General features: G+C 46.5%; 1 protein-coding gene across 2 annotated transcripts in view; it reads right to left on the minus strand.

The window, feature by feature from the left end:
* Window positions 1-324: 324 nt before the first annotated feature.
* Window positions 325-21,492, minus strand: part of wwc3 (WWC family member 3) — a 39,555-nt gene continuing 18,387 nt past the window's right edge. The window contains exons 2-23 of one of the 2 annotated variants that reach the window (XM_030083527.1): window positions 19,496-19,605; window positions 19,140-19,340; window positions 18,726-18,802; window positions 17,332-17,411; window positions 13,685-13,814; window positions 13,146-13,295; window positions 12,918-12,991; window positions 10,162-10,410; window positions 8,939-9,028; window positions 8,280-8,857; window positions 8,083-8,203; window positions 7,323-7,403; window positions 7,130-7,216; window positions 5,924-6,119; window positions 5,670-5,840; window positions 4,608-4,759; window positions 4,376-4,523; window positions 4,131-4,295; window positions 3,947-4,039; window positions 2,149-2,379; window positions 1,940-2,067; window positions 325-1,032 (exon numbers count right to left, since the gene is read on the minus strand). In XM_030083527.1, the coding sequence (XP_029939387.1) occupies window positions 966-1,032; window positions 1,940-2,067; window positions 2,149-2,379; window positions 3,947-4,039; window positions 4,131-4,295; window positions 4,376-4,523; window positions 4,608-4,759; window positions 5,670-5,840; window positions 5,924-6,119; window positions 7,130-7,216; window positions 7,323-7,403; window positions 8,083-8,203; window positions 8,280-8,857; window positions 8,939-9,028; window positions 10,162-10,410; window positions 12,918-12,991; window positions 13,146-13,295; window positions 13,685-13,814; window positions 17,332-17,411; window positions 18,726-18,802; window positions 19,140-19,340; window positions 19,496-19,605 (3,379 nt within the window). In that variant the 3' untranslated portion in view covers window positions 325-965. Of the gene's footprint in view, window positions 1,033-1,939; window positions 2,068-2,148; window positions 2,380-3,946; window positions 4,040-4,130; window positions 4,296-4,375; window positions 4,524-4,607; window positions 4,760-5,669; window positions 5,841-5,923; window positions 6,120-7,129; window positions 7,217-7,322; window positions 7,404-8,082; window positions 8,204-8,279; window positions 9,029-10,161; window positions 10,411-12,917; window positions 12,992-13,145; window positions 13,296-13,684; window positions 13,815-17,331; window positions 17,412-18,725; window positions 18,803-19,139; window positions 19,341-19,495; window positions 19,606-21,492 lie in introns of both variants that reach the window. The other variant, XM_030083526.1, reaches the window with a different exon arrangement.

The raw sequence follows: 21,492 nt of genomic DNA on the forward strand, positions 1-21,492 counted from the left end.
TGAAAGAGTCAGAAAAAGGAGAAGAAGAAACCTCCTGAGCATCACTGTTGGAATTTTTACTCATTTGCAGCGAAAGTCATCCTGAAGGCGACACCGTAGGATGAGATGCTTGTTTTCTATGCAATTCCCAGAGATTTAAATTATATTACTTTATTAATGCTTTCGAGGAAAATCATCCAGTCAAATTAACACGTCCTAGTTCTTATTTAACCTCCCCGGGGATTTGGGGGAATCTGTAGATTTCTGAAAGCTTGAAGGACAAACAACAGTGAGACTGAAGAGCTACAGACTGCAGAGCCCTCCGGGAAAAAAGCACAATCTGAGTACAGTGTTTCATATATTCATCCATATATTGAAAAGTACATGAAATAATATTAATTTTAATAACATAACAAAAGAGGAAACAGAATCTGTAATAAAAGTGGATTACAAAGTGACATTTTATGTAAATAAATCTTAGGTAACAGAGACAAAAAAATCAGACAAAAGTTCCATTTTACTGAATGAAAAAACACTGAAGTGCTATTTGTTCAAAGCTACAAAATACACTTTAAGAGCAGGAAGCGTCTCTCTCTCTTTTTTTTTTTTAAATTTCCTTCAAGGAAAAGTACTATAAAATAAGTTACAGTACAGTGAATTTGTCGACTTTTGTTTCCGTCCTCCAGCGTTTTGGAAGCACAAATAGAAGCAACTCATATGGGGGGGGGTGAAGAGGTTTAATGTCAAAGTCACTGTCAGACCCCCTGAAAAGGAAACAAACAGCCGAGCTGTCGCTGACATCGAGTGTGTGTTCATGAAAGCCGCACAAGGAGAAAAAAAAAAAAACAACAACAAAAGGTGAAGCTCCGACGTTGTCTGTGTGTGGCCTTTCCTGCGTCCTGCTTAGAAACAACTTTGTACTTCATGAGCTCAGAAAATTCTACAAAAATACTTCATGTTTAGTCACAGATTACCGAGGCAAGTCCTCATACATCGTCAGCCGGCAGAGGAGGTATGTTGAACCTTGGTCTTGTGAAAAACGCCATCTTCTCTCTGCAAGCAAAGAAACCAGCTTTCACTTGATTTGTTTTAGGTAATGATAAATGAAAGCTTCTCTGTCGTTTCTACGGTGGTAGGAGTCGGTTTCATCTGCTCAACATACACAGAGTAAATCCAGATCCTCCTAAAATCTGCTTCAAATACTGCAAAGTATTAGAGTCACATCAAAATGCTGAGATTTTTTAAACAAAGACTCTCAGAAATCAATATTTTAAGTCATAAATAGATTTGTATTTAATTTAGTCGAAACTTTAACAATACAGATACGAGTCTGTGACTGAAATCTACATAGATGCTGACAACAAGTTTGCAATTTTGACACTTTGAAAGTAACTTTACACCTTTTTATGAGCAAACCTTGAAACACAATCACTGCCTTGATATTTGTTCAATAGAGTACGAGCAAAGCTTTGACGGCCGCTCTTTATTTCAGTTCAGGTTGGAGAAAAACCTCAGCCAGGGGTGCGAGAGCAGCCCGCGAGCAAAAAACACCCATAAAATGCACCGGAACTTAAAACAGAGAAACTCTGTAGATGAAAGGCGTCGACCCGACGCGACACGTGACCTGCTGTGTAGTAACAGCACGTGTCGTGGCGTTGCTCTGAGTGTGTTTGCCCCAGATGAGCCTGCGGGAGTTCATCGGGTTTGTTGCGCTGCCACCGAGGCTGAGAAGCTGCTCAAAAATGAAAGGGCGATCCAGAGAGGAGGGGCTGATGGGTGTGTGTCAGACGTCATTCATTATTTACTCCAACGCTTGATTAAAGAAAGCCGGTGAGACTCGTGTGTGTGTGTGTGTTTCAAAGGTTCCCTGATGATTCCCCTCCAGGATATGTCGCCGTATCGCCTCACTCGCACTCCTCCACTGCGTCAGTGTGTCTCCGGTGGGCGTGGTGCGTCATACCTGAACGTCTGCACCGGCAGCGGCTCCTTCTGGCTCTGGCCTCTCATCTGCAGAACCTCTTTGGAGGCTTTCCTCAGCCGCCGCTCCGCCGCCTCCTCCTGGCGCTGCTCCTGCTGACTTTGGCCGGCCTGCGGAGGAACGGCGGGAACGGGGGCGGTCAGCGGCGGCCGTGCCGGCGCGGGGCGCCGCGGCGCCGCGTCGGGGCTCACCTGTCTCTGGGCCTCTCGGAGCAGGCAGCGGAAGCGCTCGTCCCGCAGGGCCCAGTGCGGCAGCTCGGCGGCCTCCCGGCTCTGCGGCTCCTCCAGCCGCAGCTTCAGCTCCCTCAGGGCGCTCAGCTCCTCCATCAGCTGCCTCTGACGGGTCCGGCAGGCCTGGAGGTCCAGCTCCAGGTCCAGGGAGGTGCGGGTCGGCTGCTCGGCCAAAGAGGAGCGGTACGACTGCTGCTCAAGTGCACGCACAAACACACACACACACACACACACACACACACACACACACACACACACGCGCAAAAGAGGACATGCAACAAATTTTGATGAGCAGTAGAAAAGATACGGACTCCAACGTATCTTCCGCAAAGCCATGCAGTTATAATTGTAACCATGTTCAAACCTTCATGCCGCACAGGGAAACTATCTAACAAGTTAGGAGAAATGAAAGCAGGGATGTCCCGATCCGATCACGTGATCGGAAATCGGCCCCGATCACGTGATTACGGACTCGATCGGGATCGGAAGTGTCCTCCCGATTTGGACTCGGTTGGATACATATGTTTATTTTTTCTTTAATTTCCTTTTTAACCCATTGAAGCCGGGACGCATTTACAGTAGTGGCGTTGTTGCGCAATTCTATCATTAAACCTGGAAGCGCTGTTGCACAGTTCTACCATTGACGCCGGGTCTTTTTTTCTTCTTCTTTGCGCTAATCAGCTGTTTCTTGGGCAATGAAATGCATCAAACTCGCGCATACGCATAACTGGTCCTGTTTCCGGGTCCAGATCGTGTTGCTGCACTGCCTCCTAACTTTGTGTTGAACGTTTCTGGCCTCTGCTGCACACTGCAGTGGTAATGCGTGCCGGCTTTAATGGGTTAAATGAGATGTATTTAGGTTTTCCGTGCTACAGAAAGATGTAATTACAGAGAGACGGCAATATGTGTTGTTTTGAATTGACGTTAAGAAAATAAAAAAGGAGAACTTTTCATAAGTTTTTTTAGTTTTTTTTTTTTTTTTTTTTTTAATAGATAATGTACATATTTTACTATATTAGAAAAGAATCGGATCGGGACTCGGAATCGGCAGATACTCAAAATGATAGGACTCGGACTCGGACTCGGAGGCAATAAAACCTGATCGGGACATCCCTAAATGAAAGCACACAAACACCGTTATATCTGTAACAAAATCTGCTGGAAAGTGCAAAACCGTGCGATTTCCATCACTGACAGGTTAAAAACGCAGATGAATGGGAAAGTCTGTAGGTTTTTACCAAACTGCTGTCACGCCAGTCACACTCTGCTCCTGTTCACACTCACTTTAATATGAACATAAAATTTATCCAAGCCTATATAAAGTACACTCATACACACCGTGTATGTTTTTCACTTTTGAGTTTATGAATATCATTATAATTATTATTATTAATATTATTATTATTATTACAATTATTGGCCTGGAAGAAATGTGGAAATTGCCAGATATGGTCCAGTGAGGTTAAGCTCTAGTTGAGTTTGATCTCTTGATCTCTGTTTGCAGGGTGTGTGTCGATGCATAAATGTTTTCAGTCACGTTTGTTTTGACGATAACACTGCGCTCCCCCTCTTTACACAGACTGAGATATTTAGATGATTTGCTTCTGGCATCATTTTCAGGTTTACCGTTTCTCAGACTCTGCTTCTCTAAAAAGTTTTCTTCGATCCTGTGTTTTTCGCTCATGCTGGCATCAAGTCCGCACAACATCCCGACTGATTTTGCTCGGTCTTGAACAGGAAAGACGACGCCGTTGCTCACCTGCTTGTATCGCATTGTTCTCCTTTCCAGCGTGTTTCTGACGAAAGGCGATTTCTTTGGTAGGGTGGAGCTGTCGCTGTCGCTGCGGTATAGCTGGAGGAAAGACGGGCGTCATATCAGAGCAGCCGGAAATGTCAGTCAGCTGTGATCACGGCGGAGTCTTCGCCCGGTTCGGCGGACTCACCCTGCAGACGTACTGACTGCGGGCGCCGGGGGAGAAGGTCTGCGAGCGGACGATGGTGCTCCCTCGCATGAAGGGGGAGGCGTGCCCCCAGCGGCCCCCCCTCTCTTTAGGCCGGACTCGCACCGGCTCCGGGAACAGGCCCTCCGTCATGGTGGCCTTCTCCACCTGCAGCCGCACGTCAGCGGTCCTGTTAAAACTTACTCTTCTGCCAACGGCAAAAAAAGAGGAAAAAAATCTCACTTTACCTTCACAGCAGAGAGCTTGCTGGCCGTTTGTTCACAGCGCCCCCCGGTGGTGATGCAGGAGCCTTCAGCGCAGAGGCCCTCGGAGCAGGCGGCTGTGAACGCCGTGCTGTTGCTGCAGCCGCTGTCCACCGACTCCGCCTGCCAGCTCCTGAGAAACACACGCACACTCGTCACACAGCGCCAAAGCCGGCGGCGCCCGTTTCCAACGTCACGCCACAAAACACTGCGTCACCTCTCAGACGCCGCCTCGCCGGGCTCGTCCTTCTTCTCCAACCTCTGCAGCTCCAGCTCTGCGTCCCGGACCTCCAGGTGGATGGTGCTGGGGCCGGCGGCGGCAGCAAGGGCAGCGGCGGCGGTCCGTGACAGCGGAGTGAACCCGGCATCCTGAGATATCACACAGCAAACACACACTCAAAGCAAAGCTGGCTCGATTGCACCAAATCATGTTTTCCCTCTGTGAACACTGGAGGACCACCTCCTCTTCTGACGATGACCCAACAGGTGGGTAAATTGAAAAGTTGATTATTTATTGTTTTATTAACTTCTGCTCATATTTCTCTCCATCAAAAACCAACACACTTAATTAACTGATGTTATTTTATGGAGTCTTATCTGACGAAAACACATAAGATTTTAATGAACCCTGTAAAATAATCCAGGGTGATACCGTGTGTGTTTTTTGTTTGTCTTATTTCTTGGCACGTTGTGGGTAATTGCTTTTTGTTTTTTGTTTTTTTCAAACACCATCTACCCAGCAAATCAGATATATTTTGTCATTTTGGTGAGATTTTCCATTTTTATGTCGGGAACACAGCCACAATGTCAGCCTATACATACACAAATAAAGATAAATTACTGGCCTGATGAGGCTAAGCCAATACCTCGGGACAGACTTCATCAGTGTAACTGCAGAGGAGATGTGGTGTGGGGAGCAGACAGAATCAATTCTACATCATCAGCTCTCCGTTTATGTGTCAACATGTAAATCCACTCATATATCCTGTATTAGTTCACAGCTGTTTTCCAGTCTTAGTGACTGATCGTAAATTCAGCACAGAAGGTAAATCTGTGCAGCAGAATATTATAACGTATCCAGTTTGTATTTATTCAGTTTGATAAAATGTTTTTCAGGAGCGGCCGATAAACGAACGGCTTCACGAGTTTCACACTTCACATTTCTAAATTTGTGTACTTAGGTGCATGTAGCTGTTTATTATTGATTACTATGAAATGGCCTTTCATGTTTATGAATAAATACGTTTTTTCAACTCTTTCTAAATGTGTGTGTGCTCACCACGGTCCTCGGCCTCTGCTCGTCGTCCTGGCCGTCGTGGTGTCGGCGGTGGCCGAGGCTCTTCTGCTCGGGCCTCTGGGACTCCGCTCCGCTCACGATCTGAACTCTCAGCCAGTGGTACACCATCTCCGCTCGGCCCTCGCAGTCCGCCAGACTCAGCTGGGCCGTGCCCTGCGGAAACACCCGGCGTCAAACCGAGTCCCATTTCACTGCTGCGAGGACGGGAGCGCCACCGCCCGGCCTCTCACACCCACCAGCAGCTCCTCCTGCGCCTGAGGACCCAGCGAGCACACGGACAGCTGCAGGGCGCACACCGCCAGGGCGTTTGCAGGAACGGGAATGCGGAAGCCCTCGTTGAAACTCAGCTGGTGCTGCGGCTCCAACGCTGTGCAACAGTAGAACGCACAGGCCCGGCTGGCGTCCAGAGGAATCAGGTGCACCTTCACATACCTGAACAACACAGACACACAGATGTAAAGCAGAACTGGGCTCATTGTCACACCAGCTGCAGTTTAAAGGTCGACTTAAATGCTACTAATGCAGTCAATCAATTACATGTTCTGCTGCCGTTATTTAAACCTTGAAAGATCACACAGATTGTGGATGAAATGATTTAAAAATGTGAAATCAAAGGAGGAGTCAACAATTCCTCATCTATAAGAAGCACACAGAGAGCTCACAAACACTCTTGTTCTTCCTAATGGACTCTAGTGACCTCCGCTCCCGTCTTTAACTCACCTTTTCAGGCTCAGCATTGTCTGTGATGAGTCTGAAGTAGGATTGAATAATTATTTGATTTTGGGTAATGCAACAAGCTGCGATCCATCTGACTTTGTTTGTGTGAAATAAAACCACTGTTAATTATTTAAGTTTCAGAAATCAGTAGGTTATAAGATGTGTGCCATGAAGAGGTCTTTATTTTTTGGGGAGATTATTTTTAATTTACATTTGGAATTTAAAGCCCTGATTTGACAATTAATGAAAACTGATCAAACTCCCTGACATGGTTTAGTTGAAATGATGACTACATGAAAATAATGTGTTCATCTCTCTCTCAATACTGTCCAAAGACCAGCAGACGTAGCTCCACTGAAATGCTGGTGGTTTGTAGCTGCTTTTTCACTGAGTTCACCAGATTTCTGTCCAACGTGCTGATTTCACATGACGGATGTGCAGCAGCTGTGTGACGCTGTCATGTTAGCGCCAAACAAACTCTCACAGGACTGTCTTCATTATTATTAATCTATGAAACCACCAATAAGGCAGCTGTGAATGAAAAATGAGCTCAATCGACTTCGAGAGGGGAAAACCTGATGTTGTGTAAAATACTAATCGCATAATATAACCCAGAATCCATGCAACAAAGAGAAAAAAAAACGTACTGTCTCTAGTAAATTAATGAAAAGAGAAGAGAGTAAAAACACACTTTACCAAAACCTCAGCAAGCTGGATATACTCACACTTTGAAGCCATCCCTCACAATTGACCTGTTCAGATTCTTAAGCTGTAACAGATGCAGCCGTAGCGACTGCGAGCCGGACTCCCACCTGAGAGGAGGAAAAGCAAAAAGCTGATCCAGAGCGAACGCGCAGGGCTGCTGACGGTGAACGAGGCCGCCACCCACACGCACGCTGCCGTTTACAGTTTACTCACAGCAGTCCCAGCTGGATCTGGGTGGGCTCGCTTGCAGGCGTCAGCTCTTTCATGTACGACATCTCGTCAAACTCCTCCGGCCTGTTGGTGAGACGACAAAGCAGATCCTTCAGCGATCCAAACAGCAGCGGGTATGCGATACGTGTGTGTGTGTGTGTGTGTGTGTGTGTGTGTGTGTGTGTGTGTGTGTGTGTGTGTGTGCACAGCATGGATTTGAACGGATCAGTGTGGCTCAAGCTGTTAAATATTGTTAATTTTGTTAATTTTTATACATGAAACACAAAGGGTTCACTGTGTAAATGAGTAACTTACTCATGTGTGCGCAGCCGTCGAACTGTTGTGTTACTGTGACTCATTAACTGAGCTGTCGGCACTGAGCTGCGGCCACTGACTGAAACGCTCATTAAGCTCAGCCAAAGCTACACCAGTTATTTGGAGGAGACACTAAATTTAGATTTTAACAGCTAATTAAAAAAAGGACAGCCGAGATAAGAAGTGAGAACAGGTTAACGATAACGTTACGTGCAGTGAGTCATCTTTCACCTGACTTGGTGGAAGACTGAGCGAGTTCAGGATCAATGCTGCATTTCTTTCCGTTAGATGTGACTTTAGAGAACCACTAACAGCTGCTCTAACCACTAACACTTAGAATCATCCTATAATCACATCTGATTGTGTTCTTCTCTTTTTCTCAGGTGCTGCAGTTTTCCTCTCTGGCTGCAGGAGGTGCAGACAGCTCAGCAGGTGCCTCTGCTCTCACCTTCGGCCCCAGGCCTCGAACACGCCACTGTCGGTCGCCAGGGCGTCTTCGGAGACGCCTGCTGAAACTCTCCGGGCTCGTCTGCCACTTCTGTTGGCGCTGTTTCCCCTCAGAGTCACTCCTGAAGAGGAAGAGTCACAGTCATCCTCATATCTTGAAGAGAAACGCGCGACAGAGGGCACGGCGCCCCGACTTGCCTGTGGAAGTGAAGGGCGCCTGAGCGCCGCCGTCTCTGTGCAGCTTGTTATCCAGCAGATGCGCGGCGGCGGCGGCGGGGTTGACCGTGTCCTCGCCACTCAGCATGGCGGTGTGCGACAGGGTCTGTGACTGAGCCCGCAGCCCCTCCAGCAGGCCGCGGCCCGCCTGCTCCATGTACTCCTCCGTCATCTGCGTCAGCGGGCAGTCCTGGGGGGCGGAGTGATACGGCGTGTCCATGGGAGAGCTGGGCGGCGACAGGGAGGAGAGCGAGGAGCGCGAGGACAGCGAGGCCAGGGACTGCGGGGTGTCGTGGGAGCGCTTGGCCTTGCTTTGCGTCAAGGGGTCCGGCGTGAACATGGAGCAGTCTCTTGACACGGCCTCCGTGGGCAGCAGGTAGCGGAGGTGGGACTCCAGCGGCTCGCCGGCCCCGTCGTGGCGCTCGTACTGCGGAAGGCCGTAGATGTCGCTGAAGCTGATGGAGCTGAGGGAGCCCCGGCTGGACGCCAGCGAGCCGCGGCTGGAGGCCAGCGACCCGCGGCTGCTGCTGGACGACACGGTCAGGGAGCTGGCCGACAGGCTGCAGGGGAGGCAGAGAGACGCGTGAGGAAGGGAGCGGGAGGGACGCCTCCTGTCCGACGGCTGTAACCCGCCGCTGCACCTTTTCAGCTGAGAGTGAAGGTAGGTGGTGATGCGAGTTGCTTCCTCCAGCTGCCTCAGCAGCGCGTTCCTCTTCTCTTGCTGCAGAATCCTGGCAGGAAATACACAGATTTAGTCACACAGATTATCCAAATGAAACAGTCATAACACAGATTTCCATGTTCTGCGTCTCCTGTAATTGAGATGTTGGATCATAAACTCCAAACGGTTTCTGCTGCGTTGCAACATGTCGCAAAGCTTCTAATAGAACAACCTGAGTGATGAAGACATCCTAATTGTCCATGACAGGTGAAAAGAGATAACTCTCCCCCTCATTTGGCCCTCTGTTCCTCTTTCATCCCTTCGTTTTCTGTCACTACAGACAACTTTAGGTCACAGGGGGCTGGAGGAGATCAGGGAACAACGTGATCCCTGATCTGTGGCTAAAACCAGGAACAAAAATAACAGCGATGCGCAGACATGTTTAACTGTCACCACATTCCAACAAGCCATCGGCATTTTTCATATAAGATTTTAAAAATCAGGCAGTTTCAGAGGCGATTTGACCTGCGTCACGTCACGAAAAACCATTTGAACATCTGGGGTTGGGTTTTGTTTTTTCATACCATTTCTTGTCGTTTTTGGATGAACAGTGAAGCGTCTTGCTTTTACTGTTGCTTTTAATTGTCTTGGATGTAAAGTTAAAGATCATTCCTCAGAGTCACTTCGTAGGCACCCTGTGCCTGGGTGGTACTATAAAAATAAACTTGACTTGCCCCTTCTGTGTGTGTGTGTGTGTGTGTGTGTGTGTGTGTGTGTGTGTGTGTGTGTGTGTGTGTGTGTGTGTGTCTTGTGTTTTAGGATTCCTTTGTCATATCAGTTTCTCTTTAATAAATTGTTTTTAACCATCAAATAATTCTGCAGTCACATGACTTGTCCATCTGATGCTATTTCATGTGTGTGAGCACAGCTAAATAATTTGAGGATATTTTGAAATAATTACGTCCAATTAATAAAAAACAAACACTTTTCCACACATACATGTTTGTAAAGCACATGTACAGTATAAAGACATAATTGTATATAATTAGTAATGACTATAATTGACCAACATTCTTTTGACCTCATGCTTGTTGCTGCTATTGAAACCAATTGAAATAAATACAGAAAAGTCACGAAGCTGCAGACGTAGAAGTGTTGTGTCTCTTTCTAAAGCCGGACTGTGTCTCCCTCCTGCCGTCTCACCTCTGATTGGCCCCCTGGCTCTGGGAACTGTGGGCCCGCTGCACCTCCTCCTCCAGCCGGGAGCGCTCCTCCTCCAGCTGCAGCAGCGTCTCCGGCGAGTGCTGCTGCTTGCTGACCAGGATGATCTCCTGCAGGAGGGCCTCCTTCTCGCGCAGGAGCTGCATGAAGTCGCGGTCCCGGTCCGCCTCGGCCCGCCCCGACCAGCTTTCACTGTCCAGCTGTGCTAGCTGGTGCTGGATGCTCTGCACCCTGAGAGATTAATGAGGAGACACCAGAGGGTTTGCACATTTTTTAAGGTGCCGCTCACACCTGGCGAAGCCGCGCTGGACGCAGCTGACAGCTTTACAGTCAGGGGTGGGCGGGTGCACGGCGTGCACGGCGCGCCCGCTTTGGTCCTGAACGTTTGTTTACAAAAACTCTGCTGGAGCCAAATGTGCCTGGCAGCCGAGCGCCAGTGCAAACAGCACAGAGTTTACATGCCATGATCAGGAATGTATCGAATACAAAAAACACTCTCCTCACTCCTGTGACACCTCAAGCTCTCAACTCGGCTCAAACAAACACGAACACACACACTGACGTGGTATTTTCTGGTGTTTGTTGAAACTATAACAGATCATAAACAAGTGAAACAGACTGTACATCATGCAGGTTACAGGTGCGCTCACAGGACGGGTTAACACACGCTCAACTTCAAACAATGAAATACTTACTTTACTTAGTCACTTAACAGCCATTCGGGTCTTATTTTGAAATTCAAAACCTTCAACAGCCATCCTAGGATGGCAAATTTCTCTCTCTTGATGCACTAAATGTTTTATTTTCCTCCTTTTTTTTTGTTAATTATGAGCTGAAAGCATTAGACAAAGGTCTAATTTCACCTATTAGTGGACCGGTCGATCTCCATTCAGAAAACATTTGGACTTGCACCGACAGGCTTCACTGCTGCGTCAAGGATTGTTCCCACGACTGGAAGAGCCAGATAAACTCCGACTGCCGGCAACAGACTTAACTCAGGAGCGTTCCATCGGGTTTTATGCAAACTTTTGTCATACAGGGGAAAAAAGTTTACAGAGATGAAATATTTTCACACTTCCACAGAATTTTCTAATGTAATGTTTTGATTTAACATACCCCCACTATTTTTATTTTTTATTTCAATTGTCTGCAAATATTCTTCATAATTATTAGGTAGAATTGAAAAATTGATGGGTTAATGTTTAATTTCTTTAAAAATAGCAACAATATTGTGTGGCCATGTAAAAAGGACAACTCTGTGTAAATTATAGATAATTTCAACACGTTACTGTCTACTGATTAAGCCAGTTTTATTTATTTTGTTGCTTTAGGGTAATTTTAGTCAGCACTTCAGTTTATGCATTTGTTAGTAGGTAAACCTATCGACAGGCTTTACTCAGGAGTTAATTGAATTTATTAAAATATGAAGATTAAGTCACAAAGCTACTGGCTTGCATCAGTATATGAAGCTTTAAGAAAACTAAAAATCGTTTCTCGATTAAAACAAATGGATATTCAAATACATTAGGAATTGTATTAAAACTTGATTGTGGAATGTGTGTCTGTGCTGGCACACACTGCACAAAATCAACTCAAGTATAATAAAATTAGTTTAAAACCATGAATACAGTACATTTCAAGTTACTTAGACTGGTTTTCTTCTTGGTGTGTGTCTGAAGTCTTTTCATAAGTGACGCCGTGTGTGTGTGACCTGCTGAATGACTGATGGAACATGCACTGTGCACAAAGCTTTACAACAACACGGGAAGACAGCACACACACACACACACACACACACACACGCACGCACACACACACACACACACACACAGCAGCATTCAGAGGATGTGTGCGTGTGTTCAGAGCTGCAGCCAGCCGGTGCCGTGGCAGCCAGAGAACTTGCAGGTGTATATAGCCCAGAGGCTTGTTCAGGGTCTTAGCTTCAGTTCTCAGCTTGGATGAAATAACTGTGTTTATGTGTGCTGGATTTCAAACCAAATGACTCAGTGACAGAGCATGCAAGTTTCCACAGGTCTCCCTTCTCCCTCCCTCCCTCCCTGATGTCATGGTTGGCATTGATGTTGCCAAGTCGCCACAGCAACATGATTCTGGCTTTTAAAAAAAATAAATAAATAAAAAAAAAATAGTGTGTGCAAAGCATCCAGGGTAATAACAAAGGGGATGTCTGTTGCAGCAGCAGCTTATCATCACACTGCGGCTCCGCATCGCTTCGTGCAGGCATCGTCACACAGCCCCATGATGTACCTGTCCCAAACTCACACACACCTCTGACCCCTGAATTTCAGCCTCTATCTGATGTTGATCCTGCCAATGTATAATGTAGCATGTGTGAAAGCATGTGCGAGGATATATTTAACCGGCCGTGTGTGCATTGAACCGCCCTGCGGACGAGCAGGGTGTCAGCGTGGAGGCAGGGCGGTGGGCCCAGTCCTCGCTCTCTGCCCAGCCCGGCGCACAAAGGCAGCACACAGTCAGCGGCTGCGGCGCGGCCAGGCAAGAATGTGACCACCCAGCTCATTCTGCTGGCCAGACATCGCTCGGCGGCCACCGGGAGCAAATACTATCCAGAACACATCCTCCTACTCTCTGGCGGCGCAGCGCACAGGGCCCGGGGACGGAGGGGGGAGCGCCGGCGGGCACCTGTGAGTCACGGCTGCGTGCTGGTGTGTCACACAACTACTACGGCTGACAAACAGAAAACAGCGGGACGAACTTACTTTTTCTTGGCTTCCTCATACTGCCAGTTGAGTTTCACTTTGTCAACCAGATGTGAGGAATCTTGGGAGACGCACTGCGCGGGGAGGGAAACGGAAATCAGACGTCACAGATGACAAAACACACGTCTGATGTGAGGATGCGTGTTTACAAACAGGGGAAGGGAGCTGAAGTCACGGCTTCAGCTTGTGTTTGTGGTTTCAAGGCGAGAGTAAGAGACGCCGCCTCACCTCTCCGAGGATGTCCGTCTGACAGCCAGTGTCACAGTACTGCTGAGGATTACACGAGTCACCCGCAGTTCCAGTGCTGTTCGCCACTTCGCCGGCCGACTCGCCGATCGACAAGCTGCTTTGGAAGTTAACCGTCAGCTTTGCAAGGCTCTGCAAGGAAAAAGGGCAAAACACACAGTGTCAGCAAATATATACGTGTCTCAGAACAGAGATGAGCATACTGTGTAACGACGCTTCATCTTCATATTCTCATTTTGAAGCTTTGACACACGTCTAAAATGACTTGCAGCTACACAATCCTCCAGAATAAACTGTGATCCTGTCCGGTGAATCAGCCCCATGAGAAAGAGTCCGGGTGATTCAGATGTCTGGAAGTCTGCTTTCTTCAAAGACGAGCGGTGGAACAGTAGGTACTAACAAACACTAGAGGTCAGTATGGAATACACCTACAAAGCCAGCAGCTTCACAAAAGAAGTGGTGAGGGGCAGGAAGAGGATCGACCTCCACAGAGGCCCAGACTCAGAGGAGGCGGCTGGTACCTGGATAAGGTCCTGCCTCTCCTTCTCGCCGGTGCTGATGGCCTTCTTGATGCTGCGCAGCTCGTTGAAGATGGCCTGAGCCTCATCCAGCTTGTAGTTTGTCTGACTGCACGACATCTTTCTGTCGATCCTGGATGGAAAAGTGTGTAATGAAAGTCATTCCTCAGCGAGCTTCGAACCTAAAACCGTCTCAGAGACATTGAGTCTTTGCAATTTGCTGGAATTCCTTCAGAACTAATTCATGAAATTATAAAAACCATTAAATAGTGACTATAAAAAGACTTTAAACATCCAGATAATGATATCAAGATCTTTGGTGTTCTTTTCCTGACCGTTTTTATGACAGTTATTATTTATATTATTTATGAAATCCAGGCAACGAGTTCAAGTTATGATTTAATATAACTGTGGACATTATACATGGTAGCTCTCTAACTTAATTTTATAATAATAAAGTGTGGGTCCTCAGTGCGTTTGTGAAATATTGTGATTACAGACAGCTGGTTTGGGTGCTTTTAGTACAAGCTTGCATGAAGCTTTTGTGGGTTAAACCAAACATTTGCTAATAGACTTTTAAAATAAATACAAACTAGTGTATTGAGGACCTAATCAGTCAGTGAAAAACACTTCTGTTTGAAAACTTGTTAGCCTGTTAAAAAGGAGTTTTTCCTTTCCACTGCTGCTTACGCTTGCTCGTGGCCAATTGTTGGGTTTTCCTCTGTAAAGCTGCCGTAAAATGACTGTGTTGTATTTAACAATGTCTGAATAAAATCCAGCTGAATGCTCTGATATCACTGAGTGTTTATGTGCGTAATCTCATCACAGATTACAGAAGACATAAATATTCCACAAAAACAAAGTAATCTACCAACAAACAGCTCTGAGGAAAAGCAGGTCAGTGAAAATAAAGTCGCTGAAAAATCCGATGAACATCTGAAGAATTTCTGTGTGGGAGCTAACATGAACGAGTCAAGTGTTTTTCTTCATTTTCTTTTTCTTTTTTTTTTAGAGTTGCGGTCAGTTATGAAATACTGACTCTGCATGTGACCGGCTGCTGTGCATGCTAATTTCTGTTTGACTCTATATTCACATTTTTCCTCCGACAGTCCTTGAATTCAACAGGTGAAATCTGCCTGCATCCTTATTATTTTTAAACTCAGAGTGAAAATTAGCAGGTTAATTTTCCGTGCACATGTGTGTGTGTGTGTGTATGTGTGTGCGAGGTGGAGGGGCTCGGGTCGGGTGGTTGGGAGGCGTAGTGCCTCCTCCGTCAGTGGGCCTGGCACGTGGCCTCCCCTCTCACCACAGCTCGCTTCCTTCACTCTCCTTCAACAGCAGGTACTGTTCATCCACCAGACCCTGCCTCTTCCTCCCAAAACAAGGCCTGCTTTGTTCCCCCCCACCCCATTGGCAGGGCCTGGGAGTTTATAAGTTTATATGCCTAAGCAAGAAAAAAATAGAGGGGTACTACCCACAACCCTTAGAGTGCCTGTACTGAAGCCCCCACCCACCAATCATCATCAGCACCACCCGATGTGCTGGTGGAGCCGCCAGTGAGTTCGGCTTTCAGACGTTACGCTGGGATGGTCGCTGAATACAGCCCGTGCGGCTCCTTGGATTTTAATAAACTTCATAAAGATAAAGCGGAGGAGGGCTGAGTTGAAGAGATATTCGTCCAACAGAGATAAACTATAAACTCCTGCATTCTTGGAGTGACGATTAGGAGGAGCAGGAGAAGGGCTCGATGCAAGAAGCATGTTTGTTTGCTTTATCTTATGCGATGTGGCGTGGAGAACAATTAGCTATATTGCTGACTACAACTGAGATCAGGAGGGAAAAAAACAGCCCCAGGGTCCCTCCCAGCTTTAACCCTGTTCTACAGAAAAACAAAACAAAACAAACAAACAAAAAAACCTTTGGGAACAATAGGACGTGCACATACACAGGCAAACAAAGACACAAACACGCACATGAGCGCGCGCACGCCTGCAAGAAGGCTGGACATGAAGATGCGTTTGTGTTTTCTGCAAGCTGTGTATTCTCTCTGCTATTCTGGGAATCACTTGAGTTGTGTGTTATCTAAAAGATAAGTGACTCTTTGCCAGGACTCAGGAAGTTCAGAGGAATTTGCTGCCAGATATCTCTGTGTTTTTGAAACTGCTTTTTGGGCCTACACCTCCCCTCCTCCCCCTCCCCCTCCTCCTCCTCCTCCTCCCCGTCATCCTCCTCCCTCCCCTCTCCATGGAACGACTTCCTCTCCAGGCTGAGCCTTGGCTCCATGCACTCCACTAGTGCATCCTCTTCCTGAGGTGGAGTCCCCTTTTCCATCAAAAACTCCCTCCATTTGCCTTTTCTCAAACACACTTTTTTTTCTCTCTCAGAGAGGTGGAGCTTCTGCTTCCAACATGAAATTTGGAGCTGTACAGAGTTTTCCCAGCACAGAAAATACTGTATGCACGTTAATGTTTCTAAGAAGAAACTCTGTATAAGAAAAAGTTTAACGAAAAAAGAAAAACTGAACTAAAACACTTCTCATTTGTGAGTTTGGAAATATTCTGCTTCAGATCTCCTTTCTGTATTTTCTGCTTAAAATGAGGTATTTCTGAGCTGCTTAAAAGAAGTTTAAATATTTAAAATGCTGCATATTTACAGGTCCAGCTCCAAAAAGGTTGGGACACTGACATAAATGTAAACAACAGAAAGCAATGACTTTTGTACATCTCATATTTCAAACGGAGACATTTTACCATTTCAGTGGAGGTTTCAGCTCATGTTGAAACTGATAGCAGCGGCACACCTGAAAGAGGTCACGGGCCACGTCCCCTCTTTGCTCCACTATCGGTAAATGTCCGTGACGTGACGACACCAGCTGCTGGACTTTAGGAGGGACCAGTTCTTGTAGCTGCTCAACAGTATCAGGCATTTGCTGCTGGATCTTTCATGTCACGGACAGGTCCCTTCAAAAAATGGATAATTCTACTATGGAACGTGATAAATGTTCAAAATTAAGAGAGCATTTAAATTCATCTGTCTACAGAAGAGTTTTCCAATTGACTGAAGTTTTAAATGGCACGTGTGCCGTATGTAATGAACGGTGCTCAGACTGTGATTTCCAGATGTGAATCACGTCTGATTTCGATGCCTGAAGACCTGAAGATCAACAGCATCTATAGTTTGAACTTTCAGCCTTGCGCTTAATTTCTCCTGAATCTGTTGATATTTAACAGTCTTGATGTGTTTTTCCAACATATATTTGATGAAGTGTGTTTCAGACCGGTGACTGTCTTCCCATCTTAACATCATGGCCCTTAAATACCACCCATGTTACTGATAAATTTACAGTTCATCCAGCCGGATGTGAATGCCTCAAGTTATTTTTCTGTTTGCGTCAAGTACTTTTCTATCCTTTTAGTGCTCCACTTGAAACTTTTTTCATATGTCTTGTAAATAACCTAATATTTGAAATGGTAAAATCTCTCAGCTGCAGCATCTAAAACACAGGATGAGAGGTGCTGAACATTAAAGACAATACCAAGCTGAGGGAGGGAGTGAAGAAATGAAAAGGCAGAGAGCTGTAGGAAGCAGAATGTGGGTGGCTGTCAGAGGAAGGGTGGGCCTGGGACACACGAGGGCAGAGGAACACTCACTCTTGCAGGGTCTCCACTCCCATTTCCTTATACTGCAGCTCCTGCTTCACCTGGGCCAGCTCCTGCTTCAGTCTGGAGAGCTGTGGACGCAAACCAGCGCGGGAGTTACCACAATGGCCGTCTCTCACCACCACCGCCAAGCAAAACTGCCGAGTCATGACTATTTGCATACAGGAATGTTTGGTTATGTTTATGCAGAGGTGCACCTCCACCTACGCTGCACAAAGACATTTGGAAGTGTTTTGGGATTTAAAAAAAAAAAAAAAAAAAAAACAGGTTTTCTGCTAATGCAAAATAAAAACAGTGGCGACGATCATGAGAAGGACTTTTTTCAACTGAGTTTTGAACATCATGTTATTTCGAAACAAGGCCACGGTATAGTGCGCGGTCATGTGGCAGGTTTTAAGGGGACATGTCCTTTGGCCGAGGGACTAGCTGCTATCAGCCACCCAGTCAATCCGTCTGTCCCGTTACGCAAAAGCAGCAGGAATGCCTGATTTTAGACACAGCGACCTTTGACTGCTCATCGGAGTGGCGGCTTTGTACGTTGCACAGTGGGCGAGAGCCTCCTGGTCTCCACCGAGAAAGAGCTCACAGTTGCTGCTGCTCCGTCTAGACAAACTATTCCTGCTTACTATATTGATTCTGCTCAAGCGAACTGTCCATGGCCGAAAAAAAACTGAAGCCGCCTGGAAATGTCCAGCTGCTGCCGACAGGCTGCAGAGTATTTTTTCCTTTCCTAGTGTGTTGAATTTATTTTGGCTGGGATTGAAAATCAAATCTATTTGTGAAGGTTCATTTGTATTTAATTGTTTTTATACTTTCGAAAGTATTTCAAAATAATTCCTTTAAAATAACAGACACCATCATCAGAATTTTAGGCCCGCAGCTCTTAATAGAACATTTACTGAAGTTTACGGTCTCGTCAAAGGAAGTAATAATGACGACCTGTGACTTTTGACCGACTGACCATTGATCATAGCAGCACAACCCGCTGACTCTTCAAATAATCTCTGTTGACTTTAGGGAGTTGTCTGCAATTCTTAAAAAAAAAAAACCAAAACACTTGTCTTGAGTGTCTTTTGTGTGATCCGTTCAGATTTCTATGGAAACATCACATTACGTCACGGTCATGTTCTCAGAGTAACGGCGCAGGTTAACACACTCCAACCCGTATGACTGATCTCACACAAAAACACACACACACACGTCCAGCCTGGCCCCCTGAGTCAGGGACCTAGCCCTGGCCTGACCCTTTGATGATGATCTCATCTTCATCCTCCCGGGGCCCCGGCCAGAGCCACGGTATCCTGTAGGGGCCACACCCCAGCCCCTTTCTCTGCCCGAAGGGGCCCCTGACTGCAGCCTATTGTTCTCCTCTGATAATGACTTACCCGCTCTCGTCTACAGGCTATTTCCACTTTGATTTGGTCAGGGTCGTATTTCGCGTTTGAGGACGAGCCGGAAAGTGCTGTGAGGACATAAAAAGAAAGAGGGGGGGGGGGGGGTACACAGTCAGTCTGCAGTGGTGACTCTAAGGTTGGAAGAGTGAGCAGTGTGGAAGAGGAGGGAGGTGGGATCCGATGTCGTCTCCCAGCCTGAACGCCCTCCCAATGCTTTGTATGCGACAGGTGGCTGAAGTCTGAGGGTGGAGGTGGGCAAAACGGGAGGCCAGAGGAATAAGGGATGAAGATAAAGCAGATGTTCAACAGAACTGCATCTCCTTGAGAATAAATAGGGACTGTTCATTTGTGCAGGCCAAACAACTTAAACAAGGCCGGGCTGCTGGCTGTCGTGAAGTTCCTTACTGCTGGTGATGGAGCGGTTGTCCTCTGAGAGCTCGTGGAAGAGCAACATCTCCTGCTGAGCCAGCTCCAGTCGCTGCTGCTTCACCAGATACATCTCCTTCTTGGCTTTGAGGGCCTCCTGGGCCACCACCAGGTACTCCTTCAGCATGCGCTCCTGCTCCTGCCGCCACTGAGTCCGCGGGTTCTCGATCTGGGTGGTCTCTGACGATGGCGAAAAACAGAACATTAACTCACAAAAGCATGTTCCTCTCCTCTGTTCAGTGTAGTCGCTGAAAGACATTTCATATTTATATTGCTTCTCTCGGTTTTTATATATTTCTTCCACCGTGTACAGAGTGGATATGGGGCGTACTTACTGTTAATGTGGTCTATGTAGTAAACTCCAACTTGCTGGTCGTAAACTTCCTCCCACCCGAGAGGCAGTTCATCTCCAACACAGTCAGCAAAAGTCAGCGGCTTGGTGATCCTGAAATTTTTTCAAGAATGATTCAGTGAAAGAGTAACACAGATAAAAGCTGCACACAATTGTTTTTACAAATCCTGAAATAACACCATTATTGTGCGCGGTAATTCTGCATGTTAACTTAGATGAAGTAAAAACACTTTGCCCTTGACCAATAATCACAGTGTTTATTTCACCCATTAAAAAAAAAGTGTGTGAATGTGTGTGAGTGGTTATTAAATGAAAATTTTATTACAGGACCCTTTCAATGAAGCGCCACTGCTGTTAATTTGCTGTTATTCATCTTGATAAAAGTAGAGGAGGAAATTGAAGAGATTTATAAAAACTTGTGAAAAATGGGTGTCAGTAACACTCCACTCCGCTCCACTCTCACTTTGTTTGGCTCTCAGGTAAACTCTCTAATCAAATATCAAACAACTCACCAATCTAACAATCCCAAAGTATCATGAGCCAAACAAAGGCAGTGCAGGGTCAGGACCGCCATCAAAGGAGCAAAAGCATAAAAGCAGCAGGGAATCCTGAAAGCTATCAGCTCAGATAGAGTACTGTCTAAACTGAGGGGGTTTATATGAGCCACAATGCCTGTAAGACGCCACACAGGGGATTTTGGTTTGGCTCACAATGTCTGGTTATATCGTTTAACTGTGAGATGTCAGAGCCTTTACCGAGAACATCAGTAGGGGAAGGTATTTCTCAAAGAGAAACAAAGACACGATTTGAGCCACACAAGTAGCTCCTTCAATATGAAAACAAGTGATTTTGATACATATCCAGTGCATATAACACTTGCAAACAGGATTTTATCCAAGTACAATCAGTGTAAACACATTTAAATATCTAGTGTTTTGTCCCTGTTATCTCTTTACAACATGCAGAACTTTTTTTTTTTCATACCACGCTTTGCTTTCTCAGCAGTAATGCTGACAGGTCTGTCACGTCTCAACAGTCTAGCAATATTTGCAGTCTTACAATCTCATGAGTGTAAAGTCAACAAAACTTTTTGCAGGGACTAGCAATTTTTCAAAATCCCTATAATTTCACTGGCTTTAAACATTACTCCAACACAGCCAAAGATGCTGCACTTGCAATCTCATGTGAAACATTTAAACACACCAGCAGATGGCTTAACGGTGTGGACAAAAGCTCTCGTCTGTTAACAAGAACTGAATGCAGAATCAGGTCACACACAGCAGTTCCCGAGTGTTTAATACAGCTACCGGTGAAAGAGGCGATTTTTGTTTTTAAATTTCTGGCAATTGCATGCTTTAAAAAAAAACTTTAATCGCTCAAAATTGATTCCCCCCCCCCAAATTAATAATATCGACAAAACTGGCCCTTATGGGTGTGAAGTTTAATGGACATGAGGTTGAGGACACGCGCCCCTCAGTTCACTCTTGACTGCTATAACAGGCTCTATGACGAGGCAGAGCTAATGACATAAGGCTGAAACATAATTATCTCTACTAACCCAACACATATCGATGGCCTGCGAGAACCGCTGGCTCTGATGACAGCAGCTCCAACACTCACAGATCAACATCAATCAGCACGGGGACAAATGGGGGCTTGGGGGGGGGGGGGCGGGGGGTCCAGAGACAGCGACCCCGTCCACCGCAGTATGTTCACAATGCAGACGGGGCACGAGGCCTTATCCTGGTGAGGTATGCGCACAATGAGGGGACGGCTCGGAGAGAGTCGCTGAGACATTCTGCACCGCATTCCTCAGGAGACAGACGCCGCGGCTCTCCTGGTTGCACACAGCCACTCCGGACTAACCCCCTCCGCCACCTTACACAGGCTGCCTCAGCGCTAAACACACAGGTTTCAGGACGACTGTCAGCCGGCCTGAGACTCCTGCTGTCGATTCAAAGGACAGTAACACAAAATTGG

This window comes from Salarias fasciatus, chromosome 23, assembly GCF_902148845.1.
Source record: "Salarias fasciatus chromosome 23, fSalaFa1.1, whole genome shotgun sequence".
Taxonomy (NCBI): domain Eukaryota; kingdom Metazoa; phylum Chordata; class Actinopteri; order Blenniiformes; family Blenniidae; genus Salarias; species Salarias fasciatus.